The sequence below is a fragment of the Lepidochelys kempii genome, chromosome 8, assembly GCF_965140265.1.
Source record: "Lepidochelys kempii isolate rLepKem1 chromosome 8, rLepKem1.hap2, whole genome shotgun sequence".
Classification (NCBI taxonomy): domain Eukaryota; kingdom Metazoa; phylum Chordata; order Testudines; family Cheloniidae; genus Lepidochelys; species Lepidochelys kempii.
The window spans coordinates 78,237,815-78,265,809 of NC_133263.1; the positions used below are offsets into that span (position 1 = coordinate 78,237,815).

At 41.4% G+C, this 27,995-nt stretch overlaps 1 protein-coding gene across 3 annotated transcripts; it reads right to left on the reverse strand.

The window, feature by feature from the left end:
- Positions 1-245: 245 nt before the first annotated feature.
- Positions 246-27,995, reverse strand: LOC140916107 (calcium-activated chloride channel regulator 2-like). 3 transcript variants are annotated; one of them, XM_073357164.1, is made up of 14 exons: positions 27,599-27,995; positions 26,127-26,264; positions 24,519-24,669; positions 21,941-22,049; positions 20,651-20,819; positions 19,442-19,669; positions 15,381-15,608; positions 14,165-14,342; positions 12,201-12,307; positions 7,834-8,058; positions 5,678-5,948; positions 3,177-3,347; positions 2,005-2,244; positions 246-1,018 (listed from the first exon to the last, which is right to left on the reverse strand). In XM_073357164.1, the coding sequence occupies exons 1-14, from the start codon at positions 27,767-27,769 to the stop codon at positions 606-608; spliced, it is 2,799 nt and encodes a 932-aa protein (XP_073213265.1). In that variant the 5' UTR covers positions 27,770-27,995; the 3' UTR covers positions 246-605. The 3 variants fall into 3 exon arrangements, with proteins under 3 accessions (XP_073213265.1, XP_073213266.1, XP_073213267.1); XM_073357165.1 differs by lacking the exons at positions 21,941-22,049; positions 24,519-24,669 and adding an exon at positions 24,427-24,474 and having other exon boundaries at positions 26,127-26,217; positions 27,599-27,678; XM_073357166.1 differs by lacking the exons at positions 21,941-22,049; positions 24,519-24,669; positions 27,599-27,995 and having other exon boundaries at positions 26,127-26,151.

The following is a 27,995-nucleotide window of genomic DNA, read 5'->3' on the forward strand; positions in this document are numbered from 1 at the left end:
TGGTGAGTATTTGCTTCAGGTTGGAGAGCTGTCTGTAAGCGAGGACTGGCCTGTCTTCCAAGATCTGTGTGAGAGTGAGAGTGTGTGAGAGTGAGGGATTGTGCTCCTTCCTGCCGCAGCACATCCTCCAAATGGGTGCACTTCTAAACAACTGTTCCCTCTGGATGCCATGACATGCTTGAGAGCTGAATTATAAAGAGGTTCACCATATAGGCAGCTGCAGGAAACCTCACTGAACATCTTCCTTTGCATATAGATTTAAGACATTTAATGAGATAATTTAATTACAGATTTTCATCATAGTATATACATAAAAATATGTAATCAAGTGGCATAAAGCTTTTAGTGGCATGAGTTTAGGGTGTATATATGCAGTACGTATAATGTAGTTTTAATTGGACCAGACCATTCAGGCATGCGGTGTACATGCAGTATGATACTACTACTAAATCACAGCATTTCATACTGTTCTGCATTATGGCTTTACAATTATTTTTATACACCCTTTTCTGTACTAGAGCAATTATTTTTATGTAGCTTCTGAAAAAACAATCAAAACAGCTACTAGAAAAATAAGTAGACATCATCCAAACTTTCACCTTAAGTCACAGTAGAGTTGTTGCCGTTTCTGTGATAACCACTTTCTTCTTTTTCTTTAAAGCACATATGGTTGCACTTGTAATAAGGCAAACTGCTGTTAGTAACCCAAATCCAAGCAACGCTATCCTTGAAACACTGTACTCAATATTACCAGTGAGATAATCCATTGGGAGAACAAATTTCACTGCTTGTGCTATATTGGATACATCAGAGTGCAGGGAAGCTTTATCAATGGCACGTACAGCCACATAGATGATGGTGATATTTTCTGTTGCAAAAGCTTCTGGTTTAAATACAAATATTTCCTTGTACCCAGCATGCTGAGGTGTCAGATCAGAAGTATTCACCAGAATAGCTTTATCAAAGTTATCTCTTAGTTCCAGAGGACTTTCACTTGTTCTTATTTCGTAACTTGCAGCTGAAAATGGAAATATGTCAATAGAAATTATACAGCATGTATTTAACCCTGTAATTAAAACTGTTGATCTGTTCCTTTAGAAGCAGTCAAATTGTTAGCAGCACAAGTGAGCACCTATTCCAGTTACCCTATTCAACCATCTGAATAGTGAAGGTTGCATGCTGGACAGATCCCATAACAGAACACTTGCTCTGCTAACTTGAGGGAGACTTGTGGAAACATTTGTGAACTTGAAATCTCACTGAAGACAAAGATTCACAACATTGGAATTAATAGCCAGAATGGACTAATTCTGTCCTCACCCAAAGCCTCGCAGCCCTACCAATTTCACTCAATTCAGCCTAGAATAAAGAAGTAAAATTACAGTAAAATTATTGAGTCAAAGGCTTTCGCTCTTCACTTCACTCTCTCCCTTCACATTTGGAGACACATGGCTCCCTTCTGTGGCTGCTCAGAAAGCAATACAACAATATTGTGAAGGTAAAGCCTTCCATCACAATTGCAAGCACCACTTTTGCAATTCTTTTAAAATGCACTGGCCTAATTAGTCCAAAATCACCCCAAAACCTGTAGTGAAATCCTGGCCCCATTGAAGTTAATGGCAAAACTCCTATTGATTTCAATAGAATCAAATTCCCAAAAATCTTTTGTGTGCTGTGTTTCATGCTGAGTGACAGGAATGGCACATATAGGTCATTTATAGATAGCATACTGGTTCATAATGACCTTTTTTATTTTTTTTTCATATCAACACCATAGAAATATTGGGTAAAAATTTCAGAAAGTTTCTTCACTTGCTCTCATGCTTCAGAAGTATATTGGTTTGCACAGGCAAAACCTGTATGGACACTTGAAAATAAGGTGTGTTTTCTCTGGTTGTGCTTGCAAGTTTTTGTGAGCAGAGTTAAGCAGAACCAGCGAAAATTTGTTTCCATCACTGCAATTTCATTGCAATCAGATGACAAGCGAGAAACCATCGAACATACCTTGCCCCTGGTCAAGATCATCCCCTGATGCTGTCCATGATAAAATAATCATATCGTTGGCTGTTCTGGCATGAAGATCAATAATTTTACATGGTGGAAACACATCATTATGGGGTCTAGTCGGAACTGCAGACATTATGAAGGAGCCTCCTGAGGCTGTTCTGCTGAAGCCACCGGCTCTGGTTTGAATATCTTCATTACTGATAACGGAGGGTCTTGGTGGGTTCATCTGGATCTTACCTACAGCCACATACACAAAAAAAACACTAACATAAAACCTCACCCACAACTGGACTTGTCTCAATATTTTCACATTATTGAGGTCTGAAGATATAATGACCCCATTCTGATCTCACTTATACTGCTGTAAATCAGGAGTAACTCCATTGAACTCAAGTATCAGAGGGGTAGCCATGTTAGTCTGTGTCCAGAAAAACAACGAGGAGTCCGGTGGCACCTTAAAGACTAATAGATTTATTTGGGCATAAGCTTTCGTGGGTAACCCCCCCCCCCCAAACTAGTCTTTAAGGTGCCACCGGACTCCTTGTTGTTTCCATTGAACTCAGTGGAGCTGAGAGACCGGAATCACTCCATAGTATGTGCTCTGTATCTTCAAGAATACTGAATTAATGAGAATGAAAATAATACCTAAGTGAAGTTGTTGGGACTCAGCATAAAATGATAAGTGTTTGACATTTGCTAAACCTTTATAACAATTCTGCATGTAAGATGATTGATTATGATTTTCCAGTGCCATTGGGGTACATGGCACTTTACAGATGTAGAGGCAGGAGAACTTCCAACATCTGCTTTTTTCACAGGCAAAAACATAAATCCGTGTGGATTTATTCCTTCTAAGGTGCCATCTACATTACGAAAGTAGTGTTCTAGGAAATAATGGTTTTAAACTTACTTTAAACACTGATTTAACTACCCCTTTTTTGCTCCTGTGTAGAAAGGGCAGAATTCAGTTAAAACAATTTCTGAAAAGCATCCAAAACTAATATCATCCAGCCGGGCCGATCCTTATACTTATGAAGATCTCTTAGCAAGGATGCCAATGCTGTAATGCCCTTTAACAGTGTTTGAGAGAATGTGATGCAGTTATTTATTCCAGTGTATTCACAATGGAGCTTGTTTTACATGCCTCACCCCGCATTACTCCATCTTACCATTTTCTATGTAACCGGGTATATACATAGAATGACTCCATGGCACTATGGGGTGTGGTCTGACAGTCTTGCTAGCTCGTTGAACACATACTTTCAAGTTGTATCTGCCATTTTCAGAAAAAGAATAGATGTACCTGGAATAGACACCATCATTCTTGACAATGTCTGACCCTAGACAGAAAAAACAGAATGAGCACAAAGAAATTACTGCATTAGTTCGTTCTTCATTGTTAGAAGGAAACTAAAAGGCAGGGATGGAGAGAAATTCTGTTCTGACTTATAACCCATGCAACTCCATTAACTTTGGTGCTGTACAAAATCAGAGAATAATTTTACACAGGCTGTTTATAAAGTGACCAAAAGAATGCAGTCGGAAGCTAGAATGCTTGCTTATCACCCTGAGGGATGTTGACTGAGGGAACAACTGATTTCTCAGCATGGAAGAGTTAAGGTATTTTCATCTCCTGGGCCTATTGCTTCCCAGCATGGATGATCATACAACTATATCATTAAAGCTAAGTGAGCCAAAGTCAGACCACTGTCAGAAAAAGGCCACACGATCAAGCCACACTGCTCAGTTAAAAGACAACTATGCAGGTATTGTGCTTTCAACAGGCACGGTTATGCAACTGGAGGGAGCTCCAGGGAGGTCTTTATTAAAATTCTGCCAAAGATTGAAGGGAGGTTGGGATGATTTTTCTGTTTATGATGGAGTTTATTCCCTTTTTGTATATGGCTAACCCATCGCTTTCGGAGAGAACAGATCCCTGGGCTGCACAAAGAACATACATTTTGCCTTGGAATGCACCACACAATAGATATTTGCAAGAAATTTCCCAGATTACCCCCATTTAAATCTTCATCCACAACCAACACTTCAAAAAACTCCTGTGCTACACTATCAGTTATATGTAACACATTTTTCATTAAGTAAGTATACCCATTTCCATTAAAGCACAGGTAACTAAAGTTTGTGAGCCAATTGGTAGTGCCTTCTTTCTCACTGTTATGAGAAAGAATTGGTTCCTAATTCCCTCACACTTCCTTCCTGTAAGCACATTGCTCGCAGTGTAAAATTTTTATGGGAACCCTTGTTTATTGTTGGTAGCACATCACTGTTGGCAGGTGATGACTTGATAAATATAAAACACTAGTTACAGCCTGTTCTGGAAGGCCTTCTATACCAGCAAAAGACATCCCAGAGCACATTTGTTTCCTTGGCTATACAACATTAAAATTGCTGAAGATGCCAAAAAGCCAAATGTGTGTATGATTCAGTAGCAAGTGTAGTCACACAAATTGCATATAACAGAGGACAAGTCAAGAGCACCATTCACATTAAAATCTTTACTTTTCCTGGGTGCCTCTCACATATAATCTGTGCTTTCAGAAATTGTTACAGCAGATTCAGTTGCCACACACTGCAGAAGCAAGAAGCTAAGTGTCATTTCTGAAGCAACAGCTAGCCACACTGAGGGATATTTGAGGAGGTTGGGGACAGGGAAATAAATAAATAAATAAATAAATAAAGGTCCAGAGGAGAAGCTGCAAACAAACACTTAGGTCTCAGTCCTACAAAGGGATTTTCAGGCATGGGCTCTTATTTCCACATAGAGTCCCAGTGACATCAACTGGATTTTGACTGGGGCCTTAGCTCGAAGGATGACAGCAACGAGTAAATTAAATAAGTGGTGATGTAACTGGGATTAGATTCATCATAGCAGTAAATGCTAGATAATTACACAAAAGAAAACAATGTATAAATCACCTTCCAATTTATAGAAATGTCAGTCAATAAAATTATGAAGTGATAATTACCAACTGTCTATAGAAGGCCTTTATAATAAGTATGGTGCAGCACAGAGATACATATCACTTCACAAAATACATAGACAAAGACTGATTTATCAGTGCCTTGCACCTCACATAGTCATTTAAAGTGGTGCAAAGCAAATGTATAATGGGTGTGAATGCTACTAAATCAGAATGGTGATGTTTTACATCCACTTCACATGGATGCAAACGATTGCACCAGGTGCAAGGCACGGGAGAATCAGGCTCAAGTTTCTTGCCCTGAGGAGCTAACAGTTTAAGGGCCTGATCCTGCAAATACTTATTACTGAGAAGTAATGTGTGTTTGGCGTTATTGGCTCTTAAAGGCTTGATACTACAAGTACAGATCAACATCCATGTCCCTCCATTTGAAGGGGAGTAGAGGACTGGGCCCTCAGTCAAATACAATATACACCAGAACTCCGTTAAGACTTCAATGGGACTATTCACATGCTTTTAATTAAGCGCATGCTGAAGTGCTTTGCAGAATAGGAACCTAAACTAGGAGTAATTTCACTAATGTCAGTTGCACTCATGTAAGTGAGATTGAAATCAGGGCCAATATCTCTCAGCATATTGTTTAAAAATCATACAATGCATTAGCAATTATGATAGCCCTTTGATTTTATTTTGTAAAATTGCAACACGTGTCACAACAGCCTTGTTACCTGCACCATTGTCTAAAAGTCCCAAGACAACTGGATCTCCAGTCCCCGGTTTGATAATGGCAGTTACATTTGCTCCAAGAATAGGTGAAAGTCCTTGACTGACTCGTGCATAAACAACCATCGATCTAGGGTATTCGTTTCTATCACTACTCATGTGGGCTTTCACAGTTATTGCAGGTATAGTAGAGTTTGCTGCTCGGGAAGTCACTGTCATAGTTAGAGCTTGAGGGGACAGGTGAGTATTCATGAGAGCGTAGGTCCACTCCCCAACCTGAAAAACAATATTTTAAAATTAAAGAACCCCCTGTTATACCAACAAAATAAAAACCAGCAGGATCTTATTAAAGGGGAAAAGGCAAAATACCACATTTATTGTGGATACAGAAAGAATCATAGTAAGCAGTTAGTTATAGCTATAACATTCCATTCAATCTCATATTTATTCACACATTCATTCATACAAACACACACACACAAGTTCTGCAAAGTTGTTATCATAGTTACCAGCCTTAGAGTTGCTCATGCCAAGCCACTGGCCAGGTGGCCTGGACATGAGGAGGGAGCAGGGCCTTTTCAGATGCTCATCTGATGCTCCTGGAAGTTGGTTTGCAGAATCAGACCCCAAAGTTCTCACTTTCTAGAGTCCATTTTTATAGGAATTTCTTCCTATGCCAGTCTATGGGAATTGCTTCATCATGCTGTTGCTGAATCAATCAGCAGATGGCACATTCCTGACAGCTCCGTGCTGCTTGATGTTATCTTGTTCTTTGGTTCTCCCATTCTTGAGGCTGTTGGGTGGATTCCAGTCTGCCCTCCAGGGGGTCCTCTGGTTATTTCCACTTGACGCCTTCTTCAGCCGATGGACACTGGATTCTTAGGCTGGCACCTCCCTGATCATTCAGTTATTATCCACACCAAGCATCCATCCACATACATCCTCTATCTCTATTTTAATCACAATTGTTAATACAACAAAAGGGCGGGGATCTCTGGGTGCTGTTTCTGTTGTTACAGAGTATTGCTTTGAGTCTCTCTCTGTGTGAATTGCTTTGAGAACAGACTCTGTCTTAGAATGTACTAACGCAATTAGCAGCTTGCAGGTTTCACACATAGAGGGAGAGAAACAAAAAACAAAACAAAAAACCAAGAGACCTCTTAATTAGTAATACCCTGGAATTTAAACTATGGGGAATCAAACTCATTTGTGATTTTAATACAGAACTTCTTTAATATGATCCAACACCCCCCGGTGATCAAAATTTTAATTTTGGGCCTGATTCTGACATCCTTACTCGTGCTGAGTACCTTACCCTTCCAATTGCCTTGTTTAAATAATTGAGTAAATATTACTCTACATGACTAAGAGTGACAGAATTTGTCACAGAATGTGATTTTAAAAAGCCTTTCACATGAGTAGTTTTTACTCATTGAAGTAGTCTCCTTTGACCTCAATGGATTACTCGTATGAGTAAGGGCTACTCCCGTGAAGAAGGGTTTACAGATTCATGCCCTTCATTGTTATAAAATTCAGCACCTCTAGTCTCATGGAGTCTGAGTGCTCAGAAGAATAATTAGGAAATATATAAAATTTTAACAAAAATCTGATGCACTGGATGTCATTGTTTTAACAAATCTTGTTAGTAACTTTAACATGCATTAATTTTGTGAGTGTTTCAAAAGGAATTACACATGCTGGATTAGTTCAGTCTTCACATGCTCCTTTTCATCTCTCCTTCTCCTTTGTTCTTAAGCCTTTTAACTTGATGTTTTTGAAGTGCAGGTTCTTTTCAATTATGGCTTTGTAAATTTTAACAAATCATTTCAATCCTTTTGGTGCTACATATCAGACAGAGAAATAAAAAGGAAGAAAATGGATCCCCTGCATAGCAGTGAGGGGCTGGGGATGTGGAGGTGAATTCTACTGTAAAGGAAGTGAAAATAAAATGAGTATAAGCTTTAAAGTCTCTTTTAAATCTAAAGAGACCTATTTTTCAGCTCAGTGGGTAAAATAAAAGGTCATGAAATTGCAATGTGGCAGAGTCATCATATCACATTCTGCTCAATTATTCCATATGTGAATGCAATTTAAATAATTCATGTTTCACACAAATTATTTGGTTTTGATCAAATGACAAAAGAGAGAAGTTAATTTCTACCTCTGCAATTCCTGGAATCTGGAGACGAGCTACCTGCAACACTGTATTAACCTCAAAGTCCTTATTGGTGTAGTTTTTTCCATTGGGATCAAGGAGAGTGATCTTTGGTGGTTCAGCGGTCTGCCACGTTACTACAAAGAAGGTATCCTTTCCGACTGTGCTATCAATCGTCACTGTCCTACTAAACAGCTTACAGCTCTCAGTCCTTTCACCAGCACTTTCAATCTACCAGAGAAAAAAAATAAAACCAGAATAACTAGAATAAAAAAACCCTTCCATTTTACCCTTAAAAATAAAATCTGATGCTTAAATAGGACAAAATACGTCGTAAGACATTTGTCTTCATAATTTTCCCTCTTGCTCTGAGCATATTTTAGCAGTAATTCCACTGAAATCTGAGAAGTTACACTGGTATAAATGAAAGGATATTCAGGCCCAATGGCTTTCTTCCCAAAATGGTGCACACAATTCCCTCTGCTAGATGGAATTTCTGACAAGCTCAAATATATGTTGGGATGATCCAGTGGACATAGTGTACTTAGACTTTCAGAAAGCCTTTGGAAAAGGTCCCTCACTAAAGGCTCTTAAGCAAAGTAGGTAACCATGGGATAAGAGGGAAGGTCCTCTCATGGATTAGTAATTGGTTAAAAGATAGGAACCAATGCATAGGAAATAATGGTCAGTTTTTAAAGTGAAGTGAGGTAAATAGTGAGGTCCCCTATCTATCTGTACTGGACCGTGCACCTCAACATATTCATAAATGATCTAGAAAAATTAGTAAAACAGTGAGGTGGCAAAGTTTGCAGATGATTCAAAATTACTCAAGATAGGGGAATGCAAAAGTTACAAAGCTGACTGCAAAAAATTACAAAAGGATCTCACAAAACTGGATGACTAGGCAACAAAATGACAGATGAAATTAAGTGTTGATAAATGCAAATTAATGCATATTGGAAAACAATCCCAACAAAACACATTAAAGGATGGGGTCTAAATTAGCTGTTACCCTCAAGAAAGATCTTGGCGCCACTGTTTAGCTCTCCAAAAACCATCTGCTCAATTTGCAGCAGCAGTCAAAAAAGCTACGAGAATGTTAGGTACTTTTAGGAAAGGGATTGATAAGATGACAGAAAACATCACAATGCCGCTACATAAATCCATGCTACGCCCACACTGTGAACACTTCATGCAGTTCTGGTTGCCCCATCTCAAAATAGATATATTAGAATTGGAAAAAGTACGGAGAAGGGCAACACAAATGATTACAGATACAGAACAGCTTCCATATGAGGAGAGATTAAAAGGACCGGGAGTGTTCAGCTTAGAAAAGTGAGGATATGAGAGAGGTTTATAAAATCCTGAATGGTGTGGAAAAAGCGAATAAGGAAGTGTTATTTACTCCTTCTCATAACACAAGAAGAGGGGTCACCCAGTTAAATTAATAATCAATGGGTTTAAAACAAACATAAGGAAGTACTTCTTCTTTGCACAACACAGAGTCAACCTGTGGAACTTGTTGCCAGGTGATGTTGTGAAGGCAAAAAGCAGAACTGTGTTCAAAAAAGAATTCAGTAAATTCATAGAGGATAGGTTCATCAATGGCTATTAACCAAGGTGGTCATGCATGCAATCCCTAAGACTCTGACTGTCAGAAGCTGGGATTGGATGACAGGGGATGGATCACTCAATACATTGCCCTGTTCTGTTCATTCTTTCTGAAGCATCTGGCACTGGCCATTGTCAGAAGACAGGATACTGGGGTAGATGGACCATGGGTCTGACCCAGCAGGGCCATTCTTATGTTCTTAAAAGACAGAGCTGCTAAAATGTAGCACTCCTTTGTGCAGTGTTATTTGTAATAGGACTTAAGAATACTGTTGCTCAGTCAATTGCAAAAAACTTTCTTTGGCTGTCTAAATATGGAGGAGTTGGTGTACTCGTGTGATCTTTCACATAAGGCAAGTACTAGGGCTGGAAAAGGCCTCTTCTGTTATTAATTATTTGTTGAGTGCTGACAGAGAGCTCAGTGTGGAGTAAGGCATAAAAATAAAGACAGCAGGGAGGAGATAGGTGCCCATTCTTCGGGTGTGCCATGGTTCCTGGATGGTCTTTTTCCTTTCTGTTTACTGTGATGTCATTGTTTAGTTCTCATTAGCCTAATCTGGTGATAATTGGAAAGTGATCAAGGAACGGGGCATTTTTTTCCATTTTGTCTCTGCTGCTGTAGCTGTTTATTAGCCTTATTAATTATAAATTACTATGGAACTGATCCTTGGTTGGTGTAAATCACTATCGCTCCATTTAAGGCCTGGTCTACACTTGAAAGTCAGGGGATGGGATATTTTACCAAAATAGTTATACCAGTACAATTGTAGTGTGGACTCAGTTAAGCTGGTATAAAGGTGTCTTATACTAGGATAGCTTATTCCTTTTCCAGTGTGGGAATAGCTGTATCAGTGTAAACACTTTTATACTGGTGTATCTTCATCCACACTGGGAGGGTAGTTAGAGCAGCACATGTTTTATCTGTCCAGATGCCCATATTCAATGAAGCTAAACTTATTTACACCGGCTGAGGATTGGACATAATTGTGTGTTCAGAATATCCTCCTTTTCTTAGAATCATAGAATATCAGGGTTGGAATGGACCTTAGGAGGTCATCTAGTCCAACCCCCTGCTCAAAAGCAGGACCAATCCCCAATTAAATCATCCCATCCAGGGCTTTGTCAAGCCTGACCTTAAAAACTTCTAAGAAAGGAGATTCCACCACCTCCCTAGGCAACGCATTCCAGTGTTTCACCACCCTCCTAGTGAAAAAGTTTTTCCTAATATCCAACCTAAACCTCCCTCACTGCAACTTGAGACCATTACTCCTTGTCCTGTCCTCTTCTACCACTGAGAATAGTCTAGAACCATCCTCTCTGGAACCACCTCTCAGGTAGTTGAAAGCAGCTATCAAATCCCCCCTCATTCTTCTCTTCTGCAGACTAAACAATCCCAGTTCCCTCAGCCTCTCCTCATAAGTCATGTGTTCCAGACCCCTAATCATTTTTGTTGCTCTTCGCTGGACTCTTTCCAATTTATCCACATCCTTCTTGTAGTGTGGGACCCAAAACTGGACACAGTACTCCAGATGAGGCCTCACCAATGTCGAATAGAGGGGGACAATCACGTCCCTCGATCTGCTCGCTATGCCCCTACTTATAATCCCAAAATGCCATTGGCCTTCTTGGCAACAAGGGCACACTGCTGACTCATATCCAGCTTCTCGTCCACTGTCACCCCTAGGTCCTTTTCCGCAGAACTGCTGCCTAGCCATTCGGTCCCTAGTCTGTAGCTGTGCATTGGGTTCTTCCGTCCTAAGTGCAGGACCCTGCACTTATCCTTATTGAACCTCATCAGATTTCTTTTGGCCCAATCCTCCAATTTGGCTAGGTCCCTCTGTATCCTATCCCTGCCCTCTTATTGAGAGTCAATGTTCTAATACATGCCACTCTTCTGACAGTATCTGCATATTTCCTCCTTTAAATCATTAGCACATTACCTTTAAAAAAGCTTCTTTGTTTTTCTGTATTACAAGTTCAGATTCCTTCATATCTATTTGTATGACAAATCCTTCAGTGTTCAGAGCTTTCTAGTTACACTTTGTTCACTCTTCCCTACAATATCTACTTTATACTGCAGAGTACCAAAGTTGTATTCAATATTCCAGATGCGGGCATAGTCACGTTGTTCTACAGCCATGTTGTTAGTAGTAAGGACGACACTGGATATGATTAAAAAGTTTGATTCAGATGGAACTCTTGGCAATCTATTTCCACACCCTTCTCTGCACACCGACAAAAGAAGCTCATGGTGGAGACACTCCTCTCTCCTCTTGAGCCTCTGTTTGTACCACTAGGTGATGCATGGTGCCTCGCTGAACCTGCTGCAAACCGTTGCACACCTCCATATGAAGAAGTGCATGTGCTCTAGCATGGTGCAGAGCTTGTGGTAAAATGCTAAAGCACAGCACATTGTACAAGAACTCAAAGTGGACAGAACGGTGCCTAGCACAAACCCAGCTAGGCCCATCTGCTGTCCTGTAAAGGTGAGAGTGGTGGTCACAGCAAAGGGAGGGTTAGAGAAGTTTGCTGTGGACTGACATGTAGGAAAGATGCAAAGGGGAAAAAGAAGGGTTTGTGAATTGATCAAAACCTTACAGGAGGTTCAATTCTTATTTAGCCTGAACTGGTTTCTCTTAATTACTACTTCTGTGCCTCTTTCAAAATAAATGTATACAGTATCATACAAAAGTTTTACTAATGCTGCAGTGCTAGTCAATAAACTGGGAAACCAAAGCATTAAAACTGGTTACAAGACAGACCTGAATGGAATGACTGGAAGTATCTCCACTCCCTGATGAAATTGCGCTGAAACCATCAATTAGGTCATTGGAGTCCAGTCTATCTGAGGCAAAAAACGTTAAGCCCCCTGAAATAGAATATGGTTTTTATTTTTGAGACTAACCAATTTATTTGAGCATGAGCTTTCGTGAGCTACAGCTCACTTCATCGGATGCATACCATGAAAACGGTATGCATCCGATGAAGAGAGCTGTAGCTCACGAAAGCTCATGCTCAAATAAATTGGTTAGTCTCTAAGGTGCCACAAGTACTCCTTTTCTTTTTGCGAATACAGACTAACACGGCTGTTACTCTGAAACCGGTTTTTATTTTGTAATAGAAACTCAATTTTAGCTATTGTAGAGTCTTTTGACATACTTGATATATGATCCCAGATTTAACTGATATACAATGAACTCGCCACAAGAATCTTAGCCCAACATTTTCAAAGAAACATGAGAATTGCTACACAACATAAACAGGGACTTTAACAATCTTGTGACTAAAAGCTCTCCCATGGCTTTCAAAATAGATCTAATCAGAGTGACAATCTGAACGTACCATCTCTTAATGACTCTGTTTATTTTAAAAATCGTAGCAGTCATTTTACATTATTTACAGGATGCATTCCAACTGCATTACAGACCCAATCCTCTTAGCCTTACTAAATGAGACAACTTGTGACGAAGGCTTTTTGCATGAATAAGGATTACAGGATTGGACCCTGCTTAGACATTTAGGGCCAGGTTTCCAAAAGTGGCCTCATTTTTATGGACGTCACAATTTTTTTAGTGCCCAGTAGCTTTAGACATATTTGGCCTAATTGTCAAAGGTGTTCAGCCCCCAACGGTCCTACTGATTTAAAACAGAGGTATGGGTGATCAGCACTTTCAAAAGTGACTAATGATTTTGCATGCCTCCATTTGTGAGTGCCCAGTTTAAAACAAAGGGCCAGATGCTGGTGCCCTCACTCATGCTGGTGAGTTCTTACATAATTAGACCCTTTGTCTTTAATAAGGCTATTTGTGTGAGTAGGGATTAGACTATGCAACCCTAACCATGTAATGATGGCTACGCAAAAACTGAGGCACCAAAAATTAATGTTCACTTTTGGAAACTTAGAACTTAGGCCCTGGATCTGACCCTGTAACATACATTCACATGGAATAAAATTCACCTTTGTAAAGAGGCCCAACACAAGGTCTACATTAAATCCCACTTCAATCATTGGGGTGGCCCTCCACACAAGGGTTAATTTCACCTAAGACAAATGGACCTTACTCATACAGTTTGTCTCACTGATCTCAGGCATCTAAGTGGTTGAGATGGAAAATGGAATTTTAAGCTTGAGGCTTCTCTATTCACTGAAATCCAATTTTCATTTTTATATTCTGCTAAAATACTCAGAGTCTAGCCATATAAGTTAGTTAAATAAGCCATCCAATCAAGGAAAAGAAACATTACCACATGACTTATCTATCTTACCAATGCAACACAAAAATCAGTATGTTAAATATTTGGAACGAACTGTTAGTGAGCAATTGTATAGGAATAAGAAAATTGCAAATAATTTTGAATAATGTTTAAATGTGAGAGTCTTGAAGTCTGCTCATGGACGTTTCAAACAGAAAATAAAAAGGGAAAAATTGACAAACTACTCATTATGAATTATCAGCTCAGCTCTGCAAAAGCAGTATTCTTTAGTAGTAGTTCCTTTGGAGTATGGCGAGACTACCTACATAGTTGCCCAGATTGTTTAAGAGAGACAGCTACAACAACACTGCAAACAACCATAGATTGTTTTAAACAAACACAAGAGGGACAGCACCACAGTCAAGCAAACATCTATATATTTACTTAACTTTACTCTGTTTACTTTACTACTTGAGCTAAGTGTTTAGAGGACTGGGGACATGGTTTGTTTAAAAAAAAATTTTTTTTTTACCTGTCTCATGGGCTAATTGTTCAACTTCTTTAGCAGCAGATGGGCCAAAAGCAATGGTGTGAATGATAGATCCACTGTTAATTACGTTAGAAAAGCATTCAATTATCCCACTGTCTTCTCCAGCTGTCAGTAATATAATTTCAGAACCATATATATTTCCTTCTTGGTTTTTAATCACCTGATAATAGAGCACTAAGTATTAATATGAAAAATGTACATTATATGCTCTGCACATTCAGGTACAGGAAAATGGCATTGTAAGAGAAAGTATATCAAAGCAAACATAATGCAAGTGCCCTTATATTCATCAATTTATCTGCATTTGGTATCCATTATGTTATGAAGTGAAGAAATAATATGGGCTAAATTAAGAATGTCCTGTATAGGTAAACTTCAGAAGGAATGAGCACAGGGAACCCCTTCAACTTTACCCCCTTCCCAGTGTACTTGTGCAGGACACAAATACCATTAAATAGCATCCAGGGGTTCTAGGCTTGTTTTCTCTCAAAGGATTTCCATATCAAATGTGCTCAGCTGTTTTTTATTGTATTTATTTTTATCCATCAACACTGCTGACTCTGAATGTCAAGCTGAATTCTTTCCTTTTAATTCACCTCCACCAGTAATAAAGATTTTGCTGGCCAAATTATGACCTTGGCTAAACCCATGCAATCTTCCGTGTGTTTGCATAGGTGCAACTGATTGGAGCTGTTGATGCACAAGAAATAATGGAATTACATGTATTTTAGTCATTAGTGTTGGCAGATATGACTCTGAGTACATACAGGGAGCAGGTCTGCTGAGCAAGTAGTACCATTGCTGTTTAATCACTTGTCAAAGCAGAACTGCACTTTCAATAGTAGATGAAAGAGTTTTGGAGAGTTCAGAAACTTTTCATTTGGGTGATTTCTAGTTTTAAAATTGCATGTTAAAATACAGATCATTAAGCCTCTGAATGACTGTGCAAATGTAAACTAATTAAAGGGAAAAGTTATTTAAAAAAAAACCTAATACCCTGACTTGAAATCTCCAATTTTTATTAATTATGATAGTAGGCTGTAAATGTATGGTATGTATAGTGGAAAACCAATAAAAGTTATTTATAAACATTATAAATCAACAGACTCCATTTGATATTGCAGCAAAAACCCAGAAATGTTCATAATTAGTGACTTCACAAGTGATGCAAACAGAAACAGTGCTTGCACTACTTCACCTCAAATCCCAGCTGCAGACCCACACACACGTTTGTTCCTCCAGTAGGTGCAGCAGTAGGTAGGTAAGAAGCAAGTTCTTTCCGTATGTCTTTGTTGACTATTTGACGCAACTGACTTCTGATTTCTCCTTCGTTATTGAAGGTGACAATACCAACATAGGAATTGTCTTCAACAACTTGCAGTAGATACAATTCTGCTGCCTGACGCAGTCGATTGATCCGATCATCCTACATATAAAACGTTCAAAGCAAACAGTGCTATTAATAATTCACAATAATGAAACCGGGCACTTCTAAATTATCTGCTGAAAAGGACAGCATCTTAGAGAAAAACAGCATAAAATACTGCATATTCAAAAACTAGTTTCAATTTAGAATAAAAGGTGCGCTGGGACAGGCTCTGCATGCCATACCAATTATTTAAAATTACAAAACCAAATTTGCAGATCCATCAGCTTTACCTAGCAGCAGGATAGTCAAATGCTAAAACCCCCTATGTCAGCCTATACCCCAAAGGCAGGATGAAACAAATGAGCCCTGCAGTACGAAGTCTGGTACAGGATCAGCTACACAGGCAATCCCTGTTCCGCTTACGTTAACGGAGTCAATGGAAATCACAGAGCTGTAACAGCCGTGGTTCGGCTGGAACAGTCCTAGGTATTTACAGATGGTCCCAGCTGCCTGCTGTCATGTTCAGTGAAGAAAAGGGAGTTAGATTAGATATTGCCTTAGCAGGTTTCTTATTCAATGAGTAGAAGGGCAGCCATGGTAGAGTCGTGAGAGGCTGGCTGGTGGGCTGATTGCAGGAAAGCAGCTCTATTACTCAGGATTCCTGCCTGTAGTAGTCCAGTTAAACAGTGAGAGGGAATCAGTTGAGATGGGAAGGAATTCCTTTCTTGATTGGAAGCAAAAAAATGGGACCCTAAGGGATTAAAAGTACCCCCATACTTCCTCGTACTCCAATGGGCATATCTTCTATCAACATGGCAGCTGACCCTTCTCCCTCACACACAAAACACCAGGGGGAACAGATTCCAGGGCAAGGTTTTCTGGGATTTGTAGTTCTACTTTATTAAAATTAGCAGTGGTAGGAGTATTGTGGCAGTGCCTATAGGCCCCAGTCAGAAAGCAGGGCCCTGTGCTAGTAGGCACCCTATATGCATAACAAAAATACAGTTCCTGCCCCCAACAGAATTTACAATCTAAGCATATTATGAGAAACAAGAGATGTATAGAACAGACAGACAGTGGGGACTCAAGGTAATGGTGAGATGAGTGTGGGTAGTGCTAGCAGTCAGGAGTGCCAGGCTGCTACAGTTCTCAGGGTATATTTACAGTGCAGCTGGCATCATGTTTCCCAGCTCCAGTAGACAGACTGGCTGAGATAGCACACTAAAAATAGCAGTGTAGCCAGGGGTAGCTAGGGTTGCCAGGTGTCCGTTTTTTGACCGGAACACCCTGTTGAAAAGGGAGCCTGGTGGCTCTGGTCATCATAGCTGACTGGGCTGCTAAAAGTCCGGTCAGTGGGACAGCAGGGCTAAGGCAGACTCCCTGCTGGTCCTGGCTCCAAGCGGCTCCCGGAAGTGGCCGGCATGTCCGGTTCCTTGGTGCAGGGAGTGGCCAGGGAGGCTCTGCATGCAAACCCTGCCCCGAGCGCCACCCCTGCAGCTCCCATTGGCCGGGAACCATGGCCAATGGGAGTTGCGGGGGTGGCTCCTGCAAGGACAGGCAGCACACACAGCCATCTGGCCACCCCTGCACCTAGAAGCCGGACATGCCGGCCACTTCCGGGAGCTGCCTCTGGTAAGTGCTGCCTGGCTGGAGCCTGCAACCCTAACCCCCTCCCACACCCAAACTCTTTCCTGGACCCCACACTCCCTAATCTCCTGCCCCAGGTCGGAATCACCTCCTACACCCAAACTCCCTCCTGGAGCCTGCACCCCTGCCCAGCCTGGAGCCCCCCCCCCTCGTACTCCAAACCCTTCATCTCTGGCCCCAACCCTGAGCCCACACCCCCAGCCAGAGCCCTCATCTCCTCCCACACCCCAACACCCTGTCCCAGCCCAGGGATCCCCACTGCACTCTGAACCCCTCATTTCTGGCCCCATCAAGGAGCCCTCACCCCCAACCAGGGTTTTCACCCACTCCCAGACCCCAGTCCCGTGTCACTTTCATTGGGCTGGGGGTGAGGGTGGGGGAGAGTGAGTGATGGAGGGAGTGGGGATGGAGTGAGCAGGGGCAGGGCCTCGGAGAAGGAGCACAGCAGTGGTGTTTGGTTTTGTGTGATCAGAAAGTTGGCAACCCTAGGGGTAGCACATATCAGGCTAACCACCCAAGTAGGTACCCAGAGAGTCTGGGCAGGTTTGTACTCAAGTCACTAGCCTGAGAGGTCACATGTGCTACTTCCAGCTACACTGCTCTGTTTATTATGCTATTTGGAGCAGAGCTTGCACGTGTCTCTCTGCCTAAGATGGGAAGCACACTTCCAGTGTAGACGTACTCTTGGAAGAAATGGTAGCCTGTTCCAGCAACCCCCCACTGGCAGGAGAGAGCCCAAGAGAATGGCAGCAACCATAAGTGGGAGCCTGAAAGAATAGCAAGTATTATAAGAGTTCTGCATAAAAGCCATGTATATCTGTCTATATGTCAGTGGTTCTCAACCTGCAGCCCAATGAGCACACAGCTGCACCCCATGTGACATCCCCAGGGCTATACAGGGAGTATCACTTGTGGCCCACATAATACATTGAGGGCCACCCACAGGGGTAAATAGGTTGAGAACCACTGCTATATGCAGATAGCTTATATATAAAGGGCTTCCTAGCTGAGCTCTTAACAGGGGGAGCCACCTCAGGGCTAGAAGTGGGACTTAATTTCTGCTTCAGAAATCTTTTGAAGCAGAATATTTTTCCACCTTTTGGATCCAATTACATCCATAACCTGGAAAATGGGGCAACGGGTCACGCATTCTAAATCCAAACATAGCCAACATTTGAACGGGTTGGTGTCAGGGAGGTTATACATGAGAGTACTGGTTCGGGTTCCTGTTTATTTGGGGGAGTAAAGAGAAAAGGAAACATTTTTAAAAGTGACCTTAGATCTTAGGTGTCTCTTGAGTGCCTGGTTGTGACACCTTGGGCCTGGTTTTCGTAGATGGTAAGCACCCATTAAAATCCAAGAGAACTTGTGACTTCTCACCACGACTAACAATATCTTGCCTAAAGTTGGACACCCAAACACTGAGGCTAATCAGAGGCTAATTTTACATTTTTATCACAGTTTTCAGTCTTTGAATTTCATTCTCCCATCTAGGACTGTGCACCCCTGCCCTGTAACTGGGGCTGGAAGCAGCCCCCACCCTGCGGCTTGGGGCGGGGAACGCTGCAGCTGGGCTGTGAGCCCCTGTCCAGGAGCTGCGACCAGCTCGAGAGCAGGAGCTGTGTACTCCCCATGGCTGCGCCCCCCACTGTGTTCCAGCTCCGCGGCTTCCATCAGGGGCTGCAGCGGGACCGTGCACCCCCCTTGCTGAGTCCCAGGGCCATGCGCCCTCCCCCACCCCACCCCACCGCAGTTGGGTCTTGGCAGCCGCGCACCCCCAGCTGACAACTGCAGCCAGCTCCAGAGTGGGGGCTGTGTGCTCCCCATGGCTGCACCTCCCGCTGCAGCCACTGGAACTGGAGCTGTGCCCCCCGCCATGGCAGGGAGGGGGGGCTCGGCCTGTGGGTCCCCCCCAGACTCTATTCCTCCCCCCAACTTAGCCCTGATCCCGGTTATTTTTAGTAAAGTCACAGACAGGTCAGGGGCTCCATGAATTTTTGTTTATTGCCTGTCCCTCACTTTTACTAAAAATAACCGTGACTAAATCTTAGCCATAATAATCACTACCATACACGTTTTTTTGTTGTTTTTTAAATACGCGTGGGCACGCGCAACAGGATTGAAAATTTCTTCAGCAAAAATAGTCCCAGATTAGTATAGATTAAAGTGTTTCAATGCACAATGTAAACAAGTCAAATGTGTTTACAATAAACAGATAGAAATATTTCTGAGGGACAATTTACCCCATTCATGCTGTGGGAAACATCAAGAACTAAACAGATCACTCGGTCTCTCTTCTGTAGCAATGAGAAGGTAGGAGGAGGTGGTAGGCTGATGTTGGTCCTTAGAAGGGTGTTATTAAAGTCCATAGAGCTTATTATTACATCCCATGTGCTTCGATAGTTGCACATTCTGTTTTGCAGATTGGGAGCTTCTCTATTATGGTTACTTTCATTACAAAATTCAACCACCTAAAAGTGGGAAACAAATAAATAAAGCCAGCAACACAAGAATACAAATACTGATGTAAGAAAAATAATAATTTGGACTTACATAGTGCCTTTTACTACAGGAGCCAGGAGCACTTTCAGTTAACTTTATTATATCTGTTTTACCAACGCAATAACTGAGGCACTGACACGGGTTAAACGAGCTACCCAAATTAGCAGCAGAGTGTGGCACAGAACCTAGAAATTCTCTTGTGCAGTCACGTGCCCAATCCACTAGACTATTGCAGCCCCACAGAAAGGCCTCTGACCTAATATTACTGCTTAGGCAGTGTGTTTCCCTCTCATGTCCAGCATGCCAGTGCCAGGTAAGAAGCATTATTTAAGACATCATGAGTAAACAGAAAATCTGAGCCCAGTCCTTATTTATGCAAAACTCCAATGAAAATCACTGGAGCTTTTGCCTGAGTAAGGATTACAGAGCTTAGCTCACGAAAGCTTATCCTCAAATAAATTGGTTAGTCTCTAAGGTACTCCTTTTCTTTTAACTTTACTTATATAATCCTAGTTTAGTGACATCCACAAATGCATACAACGTACATTTCTATAACAGTTTGAAAAGTAGAGTCTGATTTGTGAAATATACCAGGGATCCAAAAGATAGTCCATAATAAAAATGTAGAATATCATATATAATTGAGACATCAGTAGATAGAAAACAGTTCAGGATTCATTGGTAGCAATGTTTTTAATAGTTTGTTTACTGAGATAAAGGTTTAAACAAACTTAGCATTTCTAAAAGAAGGATAAAGTCTAATGTTTGCAACTGTAGAGTGGATTGTAGAAAAATCTGTTTTTATGTGATTATACTTACAGATGAAGAAAAGGAGTACTTGTGGCACCTTAGAGACTAACCAATTTATTAGAAGGGTGTTATTAGAAGGGGTACTCCTTTTCTTTTTGCGAATACAGACTAACACGGCTGTTACTCTGAAACCTACTTACAGATGATAAGCTTTGCATGTACATTATTGATGACTTTGCAGTTTGAGTTCTCTCAGGAATAAATGCACATCCTTCCTTAAAAAGGCCCGTCAGCTCATTAATGACACAATTTCCTTCGGTGCAGGATTTTTTTTCACAGACATAGATCCCTGTAAGGTCAGCTGCACACCTGGAAATGAAAGAATATTTATAATTTAGAACTTCCTGACTGGAGTTAGGCCCCAATTATGGGTATGAGGGGAACCCTGACTTTAATGATACAGTTGTCCACTGGGCAGAGCCTAATTGCAGGATCATGGCCTTAATGAGTTACACACAATGAATGTGTTTGAAGAGGTGTTTTTTGTAGAAATGTATTCCATAGCATAGCATGGAATACACAAGGAAGAACCAGTTCTACTATTTTTGATTCCTCAGTCACTCTAATCCATTGAGTGAATCAAAAATATTAATCTTGCAGAATTTATTCTTGCTTTTCACGCATTTCATGGTGAATACTTCATTCTGAAAAGTGACTGTCTTAAAATGGCTTCATGTGGATTTATGGTTATAGTCTCTCAATGACTTCCAGATAAAATGTGCTAGTTTTAACAAGTAAAAACATGTTGCTGTTTTTTCTAATCCAGTCCTGGCATACGGGAAGAGAGGCAGCATGGAGAAAAAAGATGAAACAGAGACAATCCCACTGGGTAAGAGCAGGTCACGTAGCAGTGATGGTACCAGTTCTGAGGCAGTAATGAAAGAAAAGGTGAGGAAAAACTAGCCCAGCACAAGAAGCTCTGGAAGAAAGAATGGAAAGAAAGCCTGCAGAATATTGGGAGGGATTAGAGAGAAGACAACTAGGAAAATGGAAAGAGAAAAAGTGGGAAGAGAGAAAAGGAGGCAGCAGAGAAAAGGAACAGGCAGCGGACAGACAGTCAAATAGCTGGGTGCGGGGGGTGTGACAGGAAAGGGAATTGCTAAATCTCTGCTTCTCCAGACTGAGAGTAATTCTGAGTCTTACAGGAACAATGCAGTAGAAAATCAGGCTCTGTGTCCTTGACAAACCACGAATCACAACAGTGTTAAGAGAGGAAAATGCAACGTGGAGCAAGGAAAGGAGAATAATTAACACAATTCATATGCACTAATTAGTGTAGGTAGGATATCTTTATGTGGGGTGAAATGGGCACAAAGAGAAAAAGAGACACTTGAGAAGTTTACAGAAACAAACCAGATTGGTACCCTACTGAAACCCATATTTCTAAAGCCATCAGAACTGGAATTTAAAAGAGTAAAATGATCGATTACCTTGTAACTTTAACTTGATTTTGTCCAGTTATATAGAAAGGCTTTTCATTATTATACTCATCAAATACCCCCCATCGAAGGTGGGCCCATTCATGGACAAAAACTCTACCTGTGGGAATAGTACACGGAAAATGAAGGGGTACTGTAAGATGTATTCTAGTTGTTTGTCATTGCAGATCACTGTACATAAAACCAACCAGCAAAGATCAGAGAATCATAGAATATCAGGGTTGGAAGGGACCTCTGGAGGTCATCTAGTCCAACCCCCTGCTCAAAGCAGAACCAATCCCCAACTAAATCATCCCAGCCAGGGCTTTGTCAAGCCTGACCTTAAAAACTTCTAAGGAAGGATGTATAGTAACGCTCAGAAGTGTTGAGTACCCAGCAAATCCCACTGTAGAACAGTGAGAGAGTGGGTGCTCAATATTTTTTTAAAAAAATCAAGACACTTATATTGGTGCTTAAATATGGCTCACTTTAGACACTCTCATTTGAAAATCTTGGCTTTTATTTCTTTGAAAATCACCTTCTAAGTTTACTATATATCTGGGCTTGCACTAAACCTATAGTGACACAGATGTGCAATGAGAGGGTTTTTTTTAAATATGCATTGAAAAATTGTAAGAAGGTGCACAATAAACAGTAATTAAAGACTTAAGGTTCCTGATGCATCCAAGCACCAGTACTTGATTTTCTGTTAGGTGAACTGAGTTCTCTAGGTGCCGAGGGAATGGGACAAAAGCAAATCCCTATACAATTTTAACAGGGTTTGCAAGTAGTTCTTCCTAGAGAGACATCTGTGAAACATTTGCAGCAAAGGGTTCAACTGTGCAATTTTCCATTTTTTTCATTTTATTACGAATTCAGACATGGTACTTATGTGTAAAATTTGCACACATTTTCTTCTGAAAATGGGCCCATTGCAGAGCTAATTTGGCTTTGAATTTTCCCATCTATTTGATGGAAAAAAGTCACTGAACTGAAACTCACAGAAAAGTTAAATCTCTCAGTCAATCTCTCTGCAATGGGCACTCACTCATCCCCACGCTCATCATGTGAGTTCTGTGTTTGGGGAGCAGTCTTACCCAAAGTGAAACGGAAAAAAGTTTTCAATAATTTCCACAGTTTTCACACACCATTATTCGACTGACAGACTTTCTTCAGAAGAGAATTGCTCAAAAAAACCCCAACCAACCAAAACAATCCAAGTTCAGCTTGGGCTCTAATTTTCCATGCTTGAAAGAAACAGAGAGGTTAATGGCCAGATCCAACTCCCATTGAAGTGACCCCAAGTTAGTTGCCTCCTGTGAGTCAAAGGCAGACAGTTTCACACCCTACCTTGTGCTCATGATAAAATTAACTTGTCTTCAGTTACACATATATGATATTTTAGATTACTAGTTAAGCTTTTTCATGTATGCTTAAATATATAATGTGATGCAAATGAATTAATATTACTATGACAACCTTAACTTCAGCATTCCTTGACTTCTTAACGTTCATGGACTCAGTCTTGCAAACCCTTACTCAGGCACTCACATAAGTGATTGCAAAGATGATCACCTGGAAACTCACAAGTGGCACAACCATGAATCATGAAAGTCAATTATTAGGAGGAGAAAGAGGTAACATTGTCATAGCCAGCTCAGTAAGTACTTCTCCAAATCCTACTTGCATTAATCACATAAGTAGACCCAATGAAGTCAGTGGGACTACTCAGCATTTTTAGTCTGATGAATACTTACCTATGTCATTGATACCATTGCATTCAATGTGTGCTTTTGCATTTAACAAAATTAACTTCAATGTCCCATGTAATGAGTGGATAATCTTGATAAAGATAATTTTTGGAATACTATCAGTTTTCCATATTTATAATTGGTTGGACGTCACAAGTGGTTGCTGTGTTATTGTAGTCATGTTGGTCCCAGGATATGAGAAAGACAAAGTGAGTAAGGTAACTTTTACTGGACTAACTTCTGTTGGTGAAAGAGATAAGCTTCTCAGAACTCTTCTTCAGACCTGAGCTTAAAAGCTTGTCTCTTTTATCAACAGAAGTTGGTCCAGTAAAAGAAATTTCCTCACCCACCTCATCTCTGGATTTCATCATGTCATATGATTTTTAATAGGGATGATATAGGTATATTTAAGCATGCCCTGGCGCATAGAGAATCAACTAGATATATGACCTCACGTACATTTCTATGATTTTTTGGCCACACGTTTGAGGAGAGGCAAACCTGGACTATTGTTTAGCTACTCTACATAAAGTGTATTTTTGGGCGGGGGGAGAGGGAGAAATATTATTTCAGTCCTGCAAAGTGCTGAGATCCTAATAACCTACTTCACAGTGGTGTGAGGCATTATTAATGTTTGCAAAGCAATTTGAGATCTTCAAATGGAAGGAGCAATACAAGTACCGAGTATTATTACGACTCTTGGCATACTTAGTAATTGCACTTCAACATGCGTGAAAGTGACAGCACCTATTGTATAGAGAATCCTCACAGATACACCTCTTTTGCTGAACACAACTGAGAATAAAAACAGAAAATTAAGAATGATTTAGTTAATTTACCCCGTGATCCATAGACATCAATCAAATAATCATTTACTAGGAAGTTAGGGGTGAAATGTATATATTTTCCCATGCTTCCACATTCTCCATATTGTAGGGTATATGGCTCATCTCCATGTTTCCAATAAGGAGCAGCAACTATGACCTCTGCCTAAAATTACAAAAACGTCATATTTAATGAATTAAGTGTAATAATATTTTGTTCTGTGTAAGTACAGCGTCTAGCACAAAGGGGTCCTGGTCCGTGACTGGGACCCTTAAGTGCTATTACAATACAAATCATAAACAAAAACATTCGGAGTCTTACTTTCATTTACACTAAGGCCACGTTACACCTTTCTGGGAGAATAGAGGGGCCTTAAAGTGGGAGAAAATTACATTTATACTCATACTCAGGCCTCCTTACATGACTACCGTGTGTAAAATGGACTTAAGGCAAATAGGAATCAGTCACTGTACATATAGCAATAACCAGAGACACCACAGTCCAGCAAATACTTCTATAACACGTGCAATTTTCTTGATAATACTCTTTTCATACTTGTTTCCTTTCTAGTATGTAGCCAGTTTCTTCCTTTCAAAAGTGCTATTTTACACTTTCTATCTCTCTGTGACAGTAGAAACACATTAACTTATTTTGGAAATCATTTTAATATTATTTTTGCCTAGTATTGATAACATTCATTCAAATAATTAGCCAAACAAGTTTTTCTTTATTTTTCTCTAATATTCCCTCCCCCCCAGTCAGAAAACATATGCCAAGAGTAATAAGCAAACCTTTCTCTTTGTGAGCCCCCCACTCACCGCCGCCAACCTGCTATTAAAACTCCATGGACCACCCGTGCCACAATAACTGGTTTTCTGCATATAAAAGCCAGGGCCAGCATTAGGCAAGCAAGGCAACTGCCCGGGGCCCCATGCCACAGGTGGCCCTGTGAAGCTAGAGTTGCTCAGGCTTCAGCTTCAGCTCCGGCTTTCTGCCCTGGGTCACAGCAAGTCTAATGTTGGCCCTGCTTGACAGTCCTCCCTGAAACCTGCTCGCAGACCCCCAGGGGGCCTTGGACCCATGGCTGAGAACCACTGCTGTATAACACTGGTAGGGAAGATTGAAGTTGCCCCAACTGTAGGTACAGGCAAACAAAAACATCCAGAGAATCTCTGGGTTTAATGCTATCAAGGGGCATGAAGGAATGTGCACAAACTACAAACTTAAGTGGGATTTACAGAACAGCAAGCCTGCCCACTGGGTGACTTTTTACTTGTGAATACTGATATAGTCCAGAGGTTTTGCAGGTGAGCAGCATCCTCAGCTGGAGACAGGACAGTCAAGGGGAAGTCAAATGCAGAAATGCCTTAATGAGCCTTCATTCTTGCCATCCAAATAGTCAAGAGTGAAAGAAGGGGTCAAGAAGAGGAGCAAACAGCAGGTCCTTGGTGCTGTGACATAGCTTTTGCACACTGCGGGCGGAGGGTGTGTATCTGGCATGGGGAGGGGACAGACTCAATGGTGGAAATGGATGTTTAGAGTCCTTGGGGTAAAAGGAACATTCACGTTTAAAACATGCTCATGACGGTACTTCAGTTTCTAAGACAGGCTTTAAATATTACCTTTTCATATGATTCATGTTTTGGTTTCCCATAATTGTTTGCTTTCCATGTAGCAGGTATTAAAATCTTTATATTCTGGAAATAGACTCTTCTTTGTGTAGCATTGAACAAATAAAAAGAAGCTTCAGTTATCATTTCCTAGTAATAAAATGAAATAAAAAAAAAACAGTAAACTTACTGGAGTCACTAGGGCATTAGGTCAGTGGTGTATGTTACTATGCACAGCAAGAGCTGTAGAAAAGTTACTGGACAATCAGAAGAAGAAAATATAATGAGGCTACTTCACATTTTTATAGCGTTTTCATCCAAGGATTGCCATGTGCTTTCCAAACGTGAATGAAATCCCACAGCACCTTTGTGAGGTTAAACTAAATGTTGTTCTTGTCACTTTACAGACTGATAAGCTGAGCCACCTAAGGATCGTAACAAGGCTACAGAGGGAATCAGTGTCAGAGCCAGAAACTGAGACCTGACTCCTGCTCCTCGGCTTCACCCACTAGTCACACCACCTTATGGTGATAAGTACAACTGCAAACAATAAAGCGTAACATTTGTGCAACTTGCCGGTATAAATTAAGCTTGAACAGTCTCACTTAAAGTCAGTTTTATTGAGACAGGTTATACACACATACTGCACTGGACTTGTCTGGACAATTATAATTGCCTTAACTTTCACAATATCAGTCAGGAGTGGAACGAGGAGAACAACTGGCTTTGGAGCTGTTACTGCAGATTCCCTTTCATGTTGAAACTCTGGACCTGTTGAAGGCCCCACCTTCTCAGATGAACACCAGGATATTAATATAGCAGCAACGCGCTGGCAAAATACTAAACGCATCATAGACTCACAGAGTCTAAGGCAAGAAGGGACTGTTGTGATTATCTAGTCTGACCTCCACTATAACACAGGCCATAGAACTTCTTCACTATGATTCCGAGAGCAGATGTCTTTATCTAAAAAAATTGTGATACCCTATGTCCTGGGCTTCCGCAGGGCCACCCCACGTGCATTTTATTTGAATCTATACCTAGGCAATAACTTCATCAACAGAAACACAGTTACTGGTGTATTACTGCACATGGCTTTTTTTTAAAATACCCATCACCATTAATGTCAGGAGTTTGCTTCATTCCTGTGAGCTTGCGACAAGGAATTCCTTGCAGCTTTCAGTGAAAAATACTTTGTGAAAACCTAGGGGAGGGTCAGACTTTTCAAAAACAAAACCGCTCAGCTCTGACATTTCTGCAGCCCACAAGGGGAGGTGAAGGCCAAAGGGGGTGTAAGCGAAGTGAGCCTGTGTGCCAACAAACGGACTAGTCCAACCCAGCATTGCACTGGCTTGCTGCTGCTGCCTTACCGAACTGGTGCTACTCTGGGGGGTGAGCTATAGGACTGTTCAAGCTGCAGGGAAGCCGGTTTGTATTGCGGGAGGCGCTCGAGCAGAACTGAGGCCTCACGCGGGGCCTCTTACCTTGATGCTTGCGAGGAGCTTCTGGTCTTCTGGCACCTGCGGGTTAATCGCAACAAGCAGCCCATCGTAGCCATTGCCCCGCAGCAGCGCCGCAGCGCCCCGGCCCGCCGCCAGAGTGAGCAGCAGCGTCAGCAGCCAGCCTGCCGCAGCAGCCCCCTCTCCGCAGCTCATCCCGCAGGCTCACACCCCGCACACTGGGCCTCCTGCCTGCAAGATGCCGAGCTCATTAGCGAGGACTGGGGAGGAGCGCGGCCCCTCTGTGGAGCGGGGCAGGACGGTTTAGGAACTGGCCCGGCTCACCTCACCCTAGGCTGGGCTCCTAACCTGCTCGCCCGTTTTTCTCCACTCCCTCCCGCAGTGGGAGCAGCAAGAGAGCATCTTGCTAACCACCCCCGCC

Bases quoted from the DNA above. Each gene is read 5' to 3' on its own strand.
- LOC140916107 (XM_073357164.1), bottom strand. From the start codon at position 27,769: ATGAGCTGCGGAGAGGGGGCTGCTGCGGCAGGCTGGCTGCTGACGCTG. The intron at 15,609-19,441 runs GTAAATTGTCCC...TTTTATATGTAG, and splicing joins TTTCCCACAGCATGAATGGG to GATGATCGGATCAATCGACT. The intron at 2,245-3,176 runs GTAAGATGGAGT...ATGTGGCTGTAG, and splicing joins ACCCGGTTACATAGAAAATG to GTAAGATCCAGATGAACCCA.